The 16,474-nt window shown below is 47.8% G+C and overlaps 1 protein-coding gene across 2 annotated transcripts in view; it reads right to left on the bottom strand.

Moving 5' to 3' along the window:
* The window catches only part of KCNK1 (potassium two pore domain channel subfamily K member 1), a 58,034-nt gene extending 44,818 nt beyond the window's left edge, over positions 1 to 13,216 (bottom strand). For both annotated transcript variants that reach the window (XR_004302514.1, XM_032430309.1), the window contains exon 1: positions 12,800 to 13,216. Coding sequence is in view for 1 of the 2 variants with exons in the window: in XM_032430309.1 (XP_032286200.1) it covers positions 12,800 to 13,154 (355 nt within the window). In the remaining variant the exon portion in view is untranslated. The remainder of the gene's footprint in view (positions 1 to 12,799) is intronic.
* Between the last annotated feature and the right edge of the window lie 3,258 nt (positions 13,217 to 16,474).

The following is a 16,474-nucleotide window of genomic DNA, read 5'->3' as shown; positions in this document are numbered from 1 at the left end:
CCTCGAGGGCTTATTCATCATCTCCTGGCTGAATCCGTGAGAATGTGGGGTGGAGGACCCAGCTCCCCACAGCTCCCCACAGCTCCCTGTGGTCCCCAGAGGCACACCTGCAAGTCTGGGGTCTGGCCGACCACGCATGTGTGAGGAGGTGAAAGAGCACAGAACTGGGGCTGGTTCCCTTCAATGTTCCCTGCTACATACACACCTGGAAAGCCCTTACAGTCTTATTTACAGCAACAGCTTGGCTTCTCACCCAGGCCTCAGGGTGAGGCTCGGCGTCTGCGCTGAGAAAGTCTTGCTATGCCAGCCCAGGATAATCTCCCTTATCCCACCCACGGTGCCCCAGGAGGTCCCATTTATGTCCGCTCAGGCGTTCTGTGGGAGGTCTTCCCATGGCTCTCCCCTCCCCATCCCTGCAACTCTGCCTTCACATCCCGGGGGCCCTCTGGGCAGTTCTTGCTCCTCTCCTTGCTCACTCTTCCACAAGCCAGGTGTCCTGTATGTGAGTGACGGCCAAAGCCTCAGAGCCATGCCGCCCAACTCCAGCTTTTCCTGTTTCCAGCCAGCTGCAGGCCAGATTGTCTGTCATGGTGCAGTTCGGGAAGTGACATGGCTCCCTATTGCCCGCGGAGTGAAGAGCAAACTCTGCTTCCCACGGTCGAAGCCCTCTGCCTCCCCCTCTGCCTCCTGGCTGCCACAGGCCGACACGTAGCTCTCGCCCGGTGAGGCTGGGATACTCACACTCTGCGGTCAGGCTAGACTCCTCTTCTGTCGTGCTGAGCATTATGTCCCTCTCCTTAACTGTCCTCTTTCATCCGCACCACCCGACTGAACTGTGCCCCCATGCTCCTTGTTTGCCCTGTGTCCCCTCCTCCCTGCATACTTCAGCCCACAGTGGTCACCCCTTCAAAATCCCATAGCTGTTGCCAGAGCCCCACTCAATTCAGCAGTTAGCTCTCCACGAGTCTGATATTTTAGTCTCCCTGCCCTGGACTGCAGACTTTTCAAGGTCAGGGCTTATCCCTTTATGTGTTTTGTTTTGTTTTGTTTTTTAATGTGTCACCACCTGTTGGGCACAGGGTAGGCAAGCCAACCTTCTAGAGACTAGAACCATAGAAGCTTAGAGCCCGAAGAGGATCCTTCTTAGCCCTTTCATCAAATCGAGATGAAACAACTGAACTCTGGAGACCTTATCACTGAATCTGTGTTGCTAACAACTTGCCGGAAGAGAACCCAGACCCCCCAAGCCACAGATCAATGTTTTTGCACCTCTTATGTCCACTACCCTTCACTTATGCCGTTGGGCCTTATTTCTTAAAGTTCCCTGAAAAACATTTCTATGTGACATTTTACTTAGTCTATGTAGGGTTGTTCAGTATATCAGAAAGTAAACATTTCCCAGGGAACATTACATAAAAGTAAAAAAAGAATTCACGATTCTCACTTTTCACTCCATCAGGCTGTACTTATCGAATATTAATTCAGTCTGATAGCAGGACAATTGTACTTGACAACTGCATTCCCTGGCTCCTGAGGGAAAATCCATCCCTGCCCCCCGTTATGAGGGGACACTGCTCTGCACCGTTCCTGTCCTCGGAAGGCTGTGGGGGGGGCCTGGGGCACGGAGGAGGGACAGCACGGGATGGCAGAAGCAGCTCCCCGGACACACACTGCTGCCCCACCAGCCCCAGGTAAAGGGACACAGCCTTGCCACGCAGGAGATGACTATCAACACACAGAACGCAGCTGAGTGACACGAAGGAGGGAAACTGGACGAGCAAGTTCAGGTGCAAATGTGTCTTTTCAGCCTCATTCCGATTACCTTCACAAATCATAGCTGTTCGGCCAGAGTTGCTGGAAGAACAAATGTAGATTTAGGTCACGTTTCAGAAACTACCAACCAACAGCACTCTGCCTTTTTTTTTTTTTTGGTAATTTTAGTTTTGTTCTTTCTTTCCACCTTTGTTGGTTCAATTTTTAAACCTAAGACGCATTGCAGGGTTGCAGAGGTGGGGGAGCGGACCATGGGCCCAGCCTAGCGGATGACAGATTGCTCGTCCACACAGCAGGACTCCTCCCTGCTGTGTGGGGGTGTGAACGCGCGTGGGCCTCATCCGCCCCCTCCAGCCCCTTCCTGCCCCCTCCCGCAGAGCGGTGCATCTGTGCAGGCTGCCCGTGGGTGGGGCTCATGTCCGGCCCTGGGGGGCAGGTAGGTCATGACGCGAGGTCTCCTCACCCAGCTCAGAACTCGGTGGGGCCCTGTGACGGGGAGGCAGAGGGAGGACAGCCTCCCCGGCGCCTAGAATTAACTTAATCCCCCTAACCACAGTCTAAATAATTGAACACCTTGGTAACCAGCGTTCAAACATTTAAAGAATTTTAGCTACAAGAGCGTTTTAACCTTTCAGTTCTGGTTTCAAATATTCAGCTTTCCCTCCTGTTGGTCACAGGCTCAGGGGACATGAAAAATATGGTATTTGGGACCAGAAAGGCACACACCTCCGATCATCAGTGAGTAGCTGGGAGCCATGTTATTCAAATGGGATCATTTCAAATGGTAATTTAGCAAACTTAAAACCAAGTAGGAGAAATGAAAATTACTCAGGTGGTTTGTAGAGTCACATGATCATTTCACCATCTGTTACAAACTGTAAATGTGTTTATTTGAAGCTGATTGACCTCCTAAAATGCTTAGATGGATCCCTCGTGGGTAAAAAAAAAAAATTATGTTTTTCTTATTTACTTCCTAAAAACAGAAAAGACCTACGTTGATTCCCTGGTAATTTATTTAATGTTAGCTGCTCCTAAAAAATGCACTGAAGATATTTATTTATTGTTATTCTTTGGACTATATATAATGCAAATTTTAAATTGAACTATTAGGTCAAATACTAAATACCCTGTTGTTAAATCAAACAAAAAAAATGAAGCAAATCCTTCTCCCCCACCCCCCAGTTTTCCATACAGACTTAGATAATATTAATTTAGAAAACAATATTCAGTTCAGATACTCTTTCTTAGCCTAGAAGTTGAAGTATTTTAAATTACTGTTAAATGTATTTATCAAATGGCAACTTGGCCCAGAGAATTCACCTACTCCATCTGGAACACCTTTTCCCTCTTCTCTACCTATGGACACACTATTTCTCTTTCAAGGCCAAGTTCAGATATCACCCCTCAAAAGCTTTCTTCAACTCTGCAGTCAGGTGAATGGCACACGGGATGCAACTTGACATCACAGCTGTTACAGGACAAGCCCGGCCCTCATGAGGCCACATCAGCATGAGTGCAGCCTCGTTTGGACCCCAAATACTCAGTAGTGACCTCAAGTCTGATGGGCCCACGACTGAGCTCCAGACCCTCCATCCAAAACCTGCTCCGAACCCTGGCCTTCTGTCTCCAGCTGGGACTCAGACCAAAAACCTTGGAGTCATTCTTGATTATTCTTTTCCCAGCACCTCATACCCAGTCCATCAGCAAGTCCTGTTGGTTCCACCATCCATTTGTATCCGAAATCTGACCACCTCTCACCACCTACTCCCACCGCCTGCTCTAAAAGCCACCCAACAGGCCTCATCTGGGGTATCGTTAAATGTTCCGCTTTGGGCCTTCGGCTTCCACCCTTGCCCTCCGACACCAGCCTGAGTGAACCTGGTAGAACAATGGCTCAGATCACGTTACCCTTTCGCTCAGGCTCTCCCAGGGCTTTCCACCTCATTCAGAGAAAAGCCCAAAGCTTTGCGGTGGCCAAGGACATGCCACCCCCTCTGCCCCCTTCCCTTGTCCTTGACCTCGTCACTCGCTGACTTACTCAGTGCCAGCCATGATGGCTTTCTAAGCCACACCTCCAACGCGGGGACTCTGTTCTAGAACAGTTCCCCAGAGAGCTGTAAGCTGGCACCCTTTAATTCAACCCCATTCTGACGCTATCTACTTGGAGACAGCATCAGATCCCACAGGTGAAGGGCTCAGTCCCACCAGACTGGCCCACTTGAGACACCTGTCAAGTCCGGGCGGTCAGCATATTTCTGATTTAGCAGCCGTAAATCCGAGTTCCCGCGATCCCTGCCTCGGGGTCAATTAATTTGCTAGAGCAGCTCACAGAGCTCAGGAAAACAGTCTGTTTGCTAGGTCACTGGCTTATCATAAAAGGATGTAACTCAGGAACAGCCAGAGGGAGAGAGGTACATAGGGCAAGGCTGGGAGGGTCCCAAGTGCAGGAGGTTCTGTCCCTGTGGAGCTTGGGCGCGTCCACCTCCTAGTGTGGATGTGTTCACCACCAAGGAGCTCCCCGAATCCCTTGCTTTTGGGATATTTATGGAGGCTTCCTCATGATGACAGGACAGAGGATTAACTGCATTTCCAGCCCCTCTTCCGAACTCTCTGGATGATGAAGGTGGGGCTGAAAATTCCAAGCTTCTAATCACGCCTTGGTCTGTCTGGTGACCAGCCCCCATCCCAGAGCACAGGCCGAGCTGCCTTAGAGAACAAAAGATTCTCCTGGCGCTCTCAACAGGAACTTTTTTTTTTTAATTTCATTTATTTGACAGAGAGAGGGACAGCGAGAGAGGGAACACAAGCAGGGGGAGTGGCAGAGGGAGAAGCAGGCTTCCTGCTGAGCAGAGAGCCCGATGTGGGGCTCGATCCCAGGACCCTGGGATCATGACCTGAGCTGAAGACAGACGCTTAACGACTGAGCCACCCAGGCGCCCTTCTCATTAGGAACTTACAAAGGTTTTAGGAGCTCTGTGCCAGGAACCACGGGGCAGAGACCAAGATATCTTCGATTATCTCCCACTTAGTCATCAATACCGTACGTCCTTCCTCCTACTAGACAGACATCCCGGAAGTCAAGATCCCTAAGTGCCTGGAGAAGTACCTGGTAAACCTAAGTGCTCAATAAATATTTGCTCAAGAATGCACGCCTCTCTCCTCTCTTTAGATCACTCAGGGCCTTCCACAGTGTACTGAGGATATACGAGGCACTCAGAACTGTCTTTACATAAATACCTGCAGAAATTATTGAAGCAACGTGGGCCTGTTTCCTTATCAAGACAATGAAATTAGATCTAAGGTCTCTTGAAAATGAGTAACATCTTTAGAAATTTCCTCCTTTTACAAAAGAGGAAATAGATTCGGACACGGGAAGAAAATGTCCCTTCCTTTGCCCTTATTAAAGACCTACTGAGTGCTAGGAATGCAACATGAGGCCAAGACAGTGCTCATTCTCAAGACCTCTCTTTCGGGGAGACAGACATGAACACAAATCATTTCCATCCAAGGTGGTAAGTGCTGTAACAGGAAGAATGGAATATTCCAATATAAGGTGGTATACAAGATGTCATGGGGACCCACAGGCAGAGGAGAAAGAGCAAGAACAAAGGGGGTGTGGGTGTGGGAAGACAGGGAGCAGAGCCCACCTCTGTGCAGCTCCTGGGCCTGTGGGTGCCCAGCTCAGCATGCCCCAGGGCGGCACTCTTCCCTGGGATACAGGCACCTCTCCACCCTCCCCTCCCCTCCCCTCCTCAGTGCATGCTTGGACCAGAGGTCTCCCTCAGACCGTGTTGCAGACTCAAACCAGAGCCTGAAAAAAATCTCAAGAGGCCTCCATAAAGCTGAATGGAGAGGGAGCTAAGGTGTCACCCTGAGTAAACAGCTTAACTTGGGTCCCCATGCCACCTAAGCATTAACAAGGGACATGCATTCTAATTAGGCCTCCAACCCTTCTTTCTTTCTTTCCTTTCTTTTTTTTTTTTAGTTGAACTACAGCTGACACACAACATTCACAACATTACATTACTAACAGGTGTACAACACAGCGATTCGACAAATCTATACTTTAATTCTTATTTCTAACCTGCAATCCACTGACCACACTCAGAGAAATAAAAAACGAGCATTTTTTTTACTGCATGTTTTTTTTTTTCTCTGCTCTGCACCCACCAACCATGCCCAACCATATTGACTTTACATTACCAGGGTCACTGAGTCCCTGGGGAGCTTTCTGCCTAAAGCTCATCACCAGGTACCAACAACTAAAGCTACACAGGCTTCAGAATGCAGGTTTTCATTTCACAAAGCAAGTCAACCCTAGCCAGAGTACCCAATGCAAACAGTTAGAATCTGATGGAGGAAGCAGGCAGACAGTAGCCGGTGAGGAAACACTGCCAATGTCAACCACAGCCCAATTAATCTCTTTGGTATAAGAATTGATTACGTTTCACAGATTAAAGAATGGAAACATGACTACAACTAGAAAATACGAGACTGCTGGTCTAACTCATGCCCAAGGACAGAATCACAGTCCTTTCAGCTGTACTTCCTCTATCTATGCCTCCAAATCCCCCTTCTCCCCATTCTTCATTTTGACCTCGGGTCAGGGGCATGGCCCTGCACCCACAGAGAGCGCCCACCAACTCTGAGGACAAGGAATCCGCCCAGAATGAATAAAGAAGTCAGAGCACAAACTGAGTCTGGGAGACAGAAGCATCACGGAAGCCTAGAGGATACCCCCAAAGTTGCCTGCTTTTTGATAAGGGGACAACCCTTTTCTCCCACCAGTAACAGACAAGGTGATCATGGCAAACTCAGCAGAGAAGTTAAACACTCCAGTATCCCATGGATTTGGCTACAGTTGGGATCGAATGATGTCTCTTGAGAATAAAATCTAGCACAGTGCAATTCTATGCCAAAGAGAGGGTAGGATATAGACAGTCTCTGTGCCCAAAACCGACTTGTAGGTAGTTGAACCACGTGAAATCGCCGTATGGGTCAAAGCAATCAAGCACCAGCAATTTCACATGCTCCAAGCTTAGAGTCCTCTTCTGCACTATGGACAGCAGATGCTCTCCCCACCAAGACTAGTCCAAGGAGCAGCGTCATAAAACAACTTGTCCTGAGAGGCACCAGATATCCCATTAGGTTACTGGGACCACAGAAAATTATATTCTTGACAAGATTTACAGTTTAAGTCATAAAAGCAAACGCATAATTTCTTTCGAGTTACTGTCATTTACAATGGCAACAGTAATGTTCCAAGGGTCATAAGATAGGCATAGATAACAGTAAATTTATAGTTTTGGGGGAAAAAAAACCTTCAAAATGCTAAAGAACTGATGTTTTATAGACAGGGATGGGCCTACACAGTAAGCACTAGGGCATACTCTCTCTGACCATCACTGGGTGGAAATGTATCTAGGATTTATTACACGTTTCTCTGCCTTCTTAAATAGAGGCATACTGAAGTATTATTCTTGATAATTCAGGGATCAATTATTCTGCTGTGTTCTAAAATAATGATGTCTTATTCATGCATATGAAGCTGTTGGTTGCAATGGCTAAGACATAAAAATTCTGTTTCTTGGGGCGGCTGGGTGGCTCACTCGGTTAAGCGTCTGCCTTCAGCTCAGGTCGTGATCCCGGGGTCCTGGGATCAAGCCCTATGTCAGGCTCCTTGCTCAGCAGGGATCTGCTTCTCCCTCTGCCAGTGCCCCTCCCCAGCACTCCTGCTCTCTCTCTCCCTCTCTGTCTCAAATAAAATCTAAAAAAATAAAAAAATAAAAAATAAAAAATTCTGTTTCTTGTGCTCCTATATGTTTTTGTTTGTTTGTTTTAGTGCAACAACAACAACAAAAAAACCCCACACAAAACAGTACTTCTGTGTTAGTTTACTAGGGATGTGACCTTTCCCTTAGGCTTGCCCATAGCTGGTGCCTTTCCTTCTTTAATCTGTTAGGGTGTTCAAAACCAGATAATTATATTTGTTAGAACTAGACAGAGAGGCTCAAAACCAAGACCAAAAGCTCTCCTGTGAATAAAGAGCGCAAACCTCAGCACATGGGATTTCAGATCTCTTTCAGCTGATAGTTTGCTTGTTTCTGGTGGAATTTCTTTCCTCCTTGGCATTTCTGTTCCAGATATAATACAACATTTGCCACCGACCTTAGATGAGGCAATTCTAATGTGAGGTGTGGCTTTGTCAGCATTTAAAAAAAAAAAAAAAAGAGGCAGTGTCATAAATTTGACCAGAAGATAGTGACATCCTATGATAAACAATCATTTGCTCCGGAAGTGTTTGGGATGGTAGCAACTAATTTAAATGCTGCATACCACTGGGGAAAAAAAACAAACACAAACACCACAAGGAAGTCTCAGATGCTAAACTGTCTTACAGAAAAAGTTTTCCAAACGGAAGTACAGAACTTAGCACCCCTGACTCCAAGTTCCTTCCAGGTCTCATCTGAAAAGTGGGGTTCGGCAAACTTTTTCTGCAAAAGGCCAAGCAGGAGAATGTTTAGGTTCTGTGGACACATGTGGTTTCTGTCACAGAGACTCAACTCTGCCATTCTAGCTGGGCAGCAGGCAGAAATGGCACAAAAACAAAGGGCTGTATACAGACATGAAGCTTTTATGGACACCGAAATCTGGTAAATTTCGTAAACCTCTCATGCATCCGGAAATATTACTTTTCTTTTGATTTCTTTCTCTTTTTTTAAAAGATTCTATTTATTTATTTGAGAGAGAGCGTGCATGAGCAGGGAGGAGGGGCAGTGGGAGAGGCAGACTCCCTGCTGAGCAAGGAGCCCGACGTGGGACTCAATCCCAGGACCCTGGGATCATGACCTGAGCTGAAGGCAGACCCTTAACCAACTGAGCCACCCAGGCATCCCTTTCTTTTGATTTCTTTTCAGACATCTGAAAATGCGAATCCCATTCTTAGCTAGGGCCGGACAGGAACAGGTGGTGGGTCAGGTTTGGCCCAAAAGCTATCATTTGCTCACTGCTATTAGCTTCCGAAAGCTCAATACGTACTTGTGAACAATAACCCGTTTCTCCTACTGAAAACAGTTTGAAAACTCAGGGTCAACCTGGCACCCCCATCTCCTTCTCCCACCTTCTCTTCCTGACAATAGCCAATGCTGTAGCAGCTCCCTGACTGAATCAAAGGCCACTGCAAAACAAGCCCAATTAAGTTCCTTTTCTGAGCACTTTATTTTTATTTATTTTTTAAGTAGGCTCCACACCTGGCATGGAGCCCAGTGCGGGGCACGCAGGGCTTGAACTCACAACCCTGAGATCAAGACCGGAGCTGAGATCAAGAATTGGACACTTAACCAGCTAAGCCACCCAGACGCCCCTCTGAGCACTTTAAATAAAGAGTTCTAAAACCTCTCTTCGTAAAAAGGGACAAGGCAGCATCCTGATAAAAGGCACCAAGCTGACAGCAACTGGACTGAGCTATCACCTGGATCCCTATTTACAACACAGCAAAAGGAAGTGGCGGCCTGAGAGTCTCCTGCACACAAAACTGTATTTGTACCAAACATCAGCATGATAGAACCCTGCTTAGGGGGATGAATAAAGAAGCAAACTTACAGTACACGGACATGACAAATTGTTCCTAGTTATTTCTTACTTCCCAAGCGTCACCTAGATGTTCCTTCATCCTTGGGGAAAAAAAAAAAAATCACAGTACTGATATGTGGAATTTGAGAAACAAGACAGAGGATCATAGGGGAAGGGAGGGAAAAATGAAACAAGACGAAACCAGAGAGGGAGACAAACCATAAGAGACTCTTAATCTCAAGAAACAAACTGAGGGTTGCTGGAGGGGAGGGGGGTGGGAGGGATGGGGTGGCTGGGTGATGGACATTGGGGAGGGTATGTGCTATGGTGAGTGCTGTGAATTGTGTAAGACTGATGAATCACAAACATGTAACTCTGAAACAAATAATACACTATATGTTAAAAAAATAAGTAAAAATCAGAGAATCAAAGTTATATGGGAAATACCTCAGTCTATAACGCCTCCTTTTGTTTTTTCTTTTTAAGATTTTATTTATTTATTTGACAGAGAGAGAGACAGCGAGAGAGGGAACACAAGAAGGGGGAGTGGGAGAGGGAGAAGCAGGCTTCCCGCTGAGCAGGGAGCCTGATGTGGGGCTCGATCCCAGGACCCTGGGATCATGACCTGAGCCGAAGGCAGACGCTTAACGACTGAGCCACCCAGGCGCCCTTCCTTTTGCTTTTATACAGCCCTTCCCTCTGGAAAGGTAAAAGGGTACCACACTTTCTCCTTCCATCCCCATACAGTTCCCTCGTAGGTGCTGCTGTATTTTTTTTTAATCCAAGAGAAGTAAAGAGATGTTTGGTTGTTTGAAATAATTCAGAGTCCTTGGCTGAGGAGACACTGAAGACAACATCCCTGCATCACCAGCCTAAGTCTTCTTCTAAAGAGACCCTGAAGACTTTACCAGTTCCTCACAGAAATGAGAGCTTGTACTCTCTGAGATGAGAACTTTCTGCCATAAGCCCATTCGTATTCCTGTGTTATAGTGATTTCTACCAAGAACAGCAACTTTGTGATGCCCACCGTTACGGCTCTGGACAAGCCAGCGCTGACTGTACTGATAGACTGGGGGGGGCAATTAGCTCAGTGATTGCCATCGACAGTGCTAGAAGAGTTAAACAAACAAAACCACAGCATGCCTTATATCTCCCTGAAAGAGAACCATGAACCACAATTCCACTTCAAGTTGTCTGGTATTTTTCCAGAAAACATTTTTCTAGTAATGAAGCAGACTGGCTTCATTCGACAAACTGTCTGACCCCCTGCCACCACACCAGTGTGTTGATACCACCTGGGACATCAAAATATGCCAGATCCTGGGTCAACACAAAAATGTAGATTATTCTGAAGCTTAATGGAACTCTATTTGAATGAATAAAGTCAATTCTACCAATGACAAGAATTCTAATGGAACTCTATTTGAATGAATAAAGTCAATTCTACCAATGATAAGAATTCATTGATCTGCTGACTTTACAAACCCGAGCGGCACATTTTTTATCTAGTGTATCCTTAAGTGCTCCTTGCACTGATTTCCTAAGTGAACTCTTGTTTTGCATTAAAACAGCCTTTCTTGGGAACTACAATGTAATCTGAATACCAATAATAGTACCACTTTTTTTTAAACAGGAACTGCAGTTTTCCTAATTTTAAAAAAGGGAGGAGAGGGAACCTGGGAAGTAACTCTATTCAAGATGTAAACTCCTATTTTTGAGATTTAATTGGCTTTAATTTAATATAACGAGATTAGGCATGAGCTGTGTCAGTCATGGAAAATCGCACCCAGTAAAAGCAAACACATTCTTTTCCTCATAACACTGTTCCCATCAGGTTCTGTCTTTAAAATACCATTACTTAGAAAACACTAAAAATGATAATTACTCTTCACAATGTTTACTCAACATCGTGACCCAGTTGGAGACCTTCTGTAGCCAGATGGAAACACTGCTCCAGAGAATGAATGATTTTCAATTTAGAACCAATGTACTGCAAAGGAAAAGCATGGTGACTTCTAAATGATCCGAGGATGGGAGCCCGATAAAGACAATGGAAGCAGCCCTTGTCAAAATAAAACTAAAGACTGGTGTTGGCGAAGTTGAAAAGATAGCAGGGCTTGTTTAGCGCTAAGTTTCACATAGTCTCTAGAATATCACCATGCAAGCTGGAATTGTTTACTGCAGTTTAGTAATGCACTCCAGACTTCTAAATCACTGTTTTACAGGATCTATATGTAAAGTGTACTATTACTCGGTACCACTTATTACCAAAACAATCAACTGGGTTTAGCCCAAGGGGATTACAAATAAACCCTGGGAGGTGCCGAGGAGGTGGAGTGAAGGAAGAATTGTTCCAACACAAAGTTGATTCACCTGCTCCGGAGGTGGACGTGGGGTGGGGGCGGGTCCAGTATTCGTAGCAGGGATCACAGGGGCCCCAGATTCCAGGACTACCCTGGTAACTAAGAAGTGTGTGACCTTGTTCAAGCCAATATGGACTGTTGAAAGATTTGATCTCCTGGATAAAAAAGGGGACTTCGCTGAAGGTTCTCTGAGATACTTTCCAGGGTTCAAATATCAATTTATAAATATCTCCAACCAAGTGTGTGTGCCTCACTCAGCCGCTGGGAAAATTCAGCCTTCATTCATCTAATCCGGCACAGCAAGGGCGCCCTGGGGCACGCGCCGGCCTCCGCCCTCACCCGGGGACGCTCCTCCATTCGTGAGCGTCCTGCGGGGTGAGTAGTGCGGGGGGAAGTGTCGCTGCGAAGTTTAAGGGTGGCCTCGCACACCTAAAGTTGAAAAAACTGCTGAATCAGGGTGCCCCCATTTTGCCAGATCCGAGGCGATCGGATGCTCCCTTCCCTCACCCTTCCTCCTAGTCTGAAAAGAAACCAGATCCGCCTGTCCGCTCAGAGGTCACCTGCGAAGAGCAGAGTGATGTCATTCGGCTACCCCTACAACCGCCCCCCAAAATAGCAAGGAGCCGAGAAATCTATGCATCACCAAAAGAGAGGGCACCCTCCGGAAGGTGACCCTACAGCGCAGCCTCGATCCTGCGGGATGGGATCAGGAGGAAGGTGAGCGCACTCGGAGCAGTGGATAGTTTCCAGCATCCCCTCGCCTCGCCGCCCGGCGGCCAAGATGCTCCAGATTCCTACCGGACAGTCAGGTTTAGGGTACCGCGAAAAACGCGACGCAGCCCTTGAAGCCCCTCTAGCCCCCCAGGCCGAAGGCTTTAGGGACGACCACTCCCCAGGAGTTACGGGCGGCAACACCCAAGGCGTGTTCTGTGACCACTGCGCCGGCTTCCGGCTCCGCGGGGTGTGAGCGCCGCTGGAGGGCCCCGGGAGGGGGGGCGGCCAGGGCGCCCGGGGCAGGGGGGAGGCGGGCTGGGGGGCCGGGGCACGGGGCCAGAGTGGCCGCGGCGGCGGGCGCGGCGGCGGGCCTCTACCTGTGGTGGAGAGCACGGTGCTGGCGAAGAAGAGCGCGGAGGTGAAGTCCCAGTTCCAGTTGCCCGAGGCGTTGCTGAGCACCGACACGCCGTAGTTGCTGGCCTCCAGCACGCGGCCCAGGAACTGCTCGAGCTGCTGCTCCGACAGGCACTCGTGCTCCTCCAGGAAGCGCCGCTTCAGCTTGCGCAGCTCCTGGCGTAGCAGGTCCTCGTAGGGCAGCTCCACCGACGAGAAGACCACGGCGCCGAAGACCAGGTAGAGCAGGTAGCCGAGCACCAGGAAGCCGAAGCACCAGGCCGAGCGGTGCCGCTCCACCAGGCGCACGCACGAGCTGCCGGCCAGGGACTGCAGCATCTTCCCCCGCCGCCGCCGCCGCCGCCACAGCCGAGGCCCACACCGCAGACCGGCCCGCGCGCGGCCCGCCGCCCCTCCGCCGCTCGGCCCCGCCGCCGCTCGGCCCCGCCCCGGCCCGCCCCGGGCCCGCCCCCTAGCCCCGCCCCGGGCCCGCCGCGTCCCACCGCTTCCCGCCGCCCACTCCTCCACGCGCGCCCTCCGCGCTGCCCGGCGGCGCCGTCTGCCTGGGATTGGCTCGCCTCGGAGAGGTTTTTCTTCCTTCTTTTCCTGTTTCCCGGCAATATAAAGGCCCTGATGATGTGGCGCTGACGTGGTTGCCGGCTCAGGTAACCCGAGAGTCGGCCGAGACCGCGTGGCAAACTTGGCTGGACCGCCCGGGCGGCCCGGGTGCCCCCGCCCATCGCGTGGTCCGGCGGAGTGGGCGCGGGTCGCTGGCGCCCAGACTCCCGGCCCCGCCGCCGCAGGCACCTCCTGCTCCCTCCCAGGTTCTGTAACCAAACCCGGGCGGACTGCGAGCGGGGTGTGACAGACTGTGTGGCAGTGCGCTGCCTGTCCAAGCCTCCGTTCCCACCTACACCAGTTTCCCACCTATTTTTTCTTAATCAGATCTTGTATGACAAAACAGCGAGCTCTAGAATTCTTTCCTTCGTCTGCATTATTGGCCCGAGGCTCGAGCAATCTGGTGCCAAGATGATGGTGAAAATACCAAAACCTCAGGGTTGGAAGGCACCTTGGGTCATAGAAGTCTCCTCCCACCGCCCACTCCCCAAAGAATCTGAGAGTAAAGGAGAGTTTGGGAAAAGTCACATTTCTGACCTCTCGCTATTTAAGACATGAAGAAGGAAGCAAGGTCCCAGTGTGCCAACTAACAAGAAATGGAGCTTTCCCAAGTGTTCTTTTTAAGGTGACAGGGTCAGTGAGCCACCTTACTGGGGCTGAGAGTAAACACTGGTGCACCCTTTTGGAAAGGCAATTTGGCAATACATTTCCAGAGCCTTGAAGCATTTCTGTACTCTGATTCCATGATGTGTCCTAGGAACAAATAATCAGGCAAAGATTTATAGACAAGGCTATTCATAAATAACAAATGGATATTATATATATGCAATACATATGTGTGTATATATTATGAAATGAGTAAGAATTAGTAACAAAATGTTTCAAGTAGGGGAATGGTTAAATAAATTATGGTATCTCTACAGCATGGATATCATATAGCTATAAAAGATGTATTTGAAGACTATTGAAGCCTACGCAATCTTATGTATTGAAGATACACAGTCTTATTTTTAGAATCTCAAATACATCAACTGGCTCCAACAGTTGTCTTTGAGTGATAGTGGAGTACATAGGTGACTTTTATTTCTTGTACATATTTATACTTTTCAAATTTTTTGCAGAAATGTTTTTTTTTCCATGCAGTCAATCGATTAGGCAGATAGAGTTCTATTTTACAATACAAAATACAAATATTTTATATCTTTGAGATTCTCCCAGCTGAACCTGACCTAAGTCATGAGATAAAATAACACGGTTGCTGTTTGCAGCCATTAAGTTCTGAGGTAGCTGTTTGTGTACTGACGGATACCCGGAACAGCATGCATCTCGTTTATGCTGAACTTGACAAATGATCATTAGAAGGTTTCTTCAGATGACTTTGTCATTGTCTCCTGTATGTCACTTCTCTGACGTAGACTCTGCCCCAGGTCCATATTACAGCTGGGCCAAGGATCCCAAATACTTTTAAATCATATGTTACAATCAGACTACTGATAGAAATTGGAAATGCTATGTGAGTGGTCTGGTAGGGATCGGACCTAGGTCTTGCCCTGCAGGGTGAGATCTGTCTAGCGGAGCCTGGAGGTGGAGGTGGGCTGAGTAGCTCAAGTATTTCTATGGTTTTGGCTCCCAGAGTGGACCTGAATCTTGAGGATTGAGGTTGGCTGTCTCCCTTCCTCTTCTTGGCCCAATGCTCTGGACATGTTGTTCACCTGTCATCGGGGAAATTAACAATCTCAGCGATGTCAGGACTAGGATTTCTGTCGACTGGCTACTTCCCTCCTGTGACCAGGCCAACTGGAACTGACATCTCTGACACCCTACCCCCACCTAAGCATGGCAGAGGTCATTCCACGCATTTCCCAGAAAAAAAATAGGAAAATGGAAGAAAATTCAGGGGAAAGGGTGAAGATTCACAAGAGGGGAGCGAGGGTTGGGATGGGAGGGAGTGCGGTGGGCGCAAGACGAGGTGGGACTGCTTTCTGCATTGGTGTTCACGTTAATTGACATAATTTGGAGACAAGTGACCAAGCTTTGTGAGAAATAAACCTTGCGTTTGGCACAGAGCCTTGCAAGTTAATCAGACATAGAGATAATGATGTAAATGATCACTATTGTGCTGTATGATAATTAGGCATAAATGGCAAGCAGTTTCTGTGAATAGGTTTAATTCTCTCAACAGGTTGAGATGATGAGAACAATTTGTAGAGATGGTAGCTCTATAGGAAAGTCTTCCACTTTCAAAAAGTGAAATTCACAAACACAGTGTGAGGGAAACCCAGCCCATCAGCAGCAAGTACAAAATATTAGGGTTTGTAATTACTTTTCTGGGTTTATACCCCAAAGAATTGAAAGCTGGAACTTGAAGAGGCATTTGTGCACCCATGTTTACAGCATTATTCACAATAGTCAAGGTGAGGAAGCACCCAAGTGTCCTTCAACAGATGAATGGATTAGCAAAATGTAGTATAAACTTACAATGGAGTGTTTTTCAGCCTTAAAAAAGAATGAAATCCTGGGCACCTGGGTGGCTCAGTTGGTGAAGCGACTGCCTTCAGCTCAGGTCATGATCCTGGAGTCCTGGGATCGAGTCCCGCATCGGGCTCCCCGCTCGGTGGGAAGTCTGCTTCTCCCTCTGACCCTCCTCCCTCTCATGCTCTCTCTGTCTCATTCTTTCTCTCTCAAATAAATAAATAAAATCTTTTTTTAAAAAAAATAATGAAATTCTGATGCACGCTAGAATATATATGAACATGTGGGCATTTTGTTAAGTGAAATAAGTCAATCACAAAAGGATAAAAACTGTATGATTCCACTTACATGAGATACCTAGAGTAGTCAAATTCACAGAGACAGAAAGTAGAATGAATTGTGTTTGCCAGGGGCTGGGAAGAAAGGGGAATGCAGAGTTAGTGTTTAATAAGGACGGAGTTTCAGTTTTGCAAGTTAAAAAAAAAAATACTGGGGATGGATGGTCATGATGGTGGTTGCACAATAATATGAATGTGCTTAATGCCACTGAACTGCACCCTGAAAAATGA

This window comes from Phoca vitulina, unplaced genomic scaffold (genome assembly GCF_004348235.1).
Source record: "Phoca vitulina isolate PV1807 unplaced genomic scaffold, GSC_HSeal_1.0 scaffold43, whole genome shotgun sequence".
Taxonomy (NCBI): Eukaryota; Metazoa; Chordata; class Mammalia; order Carnivora; family Phocidae; genus Phoca; species Phoca vitulina.
This window is presented reverse-complemented; position numbering and strand designations above follow the sequence as displayed.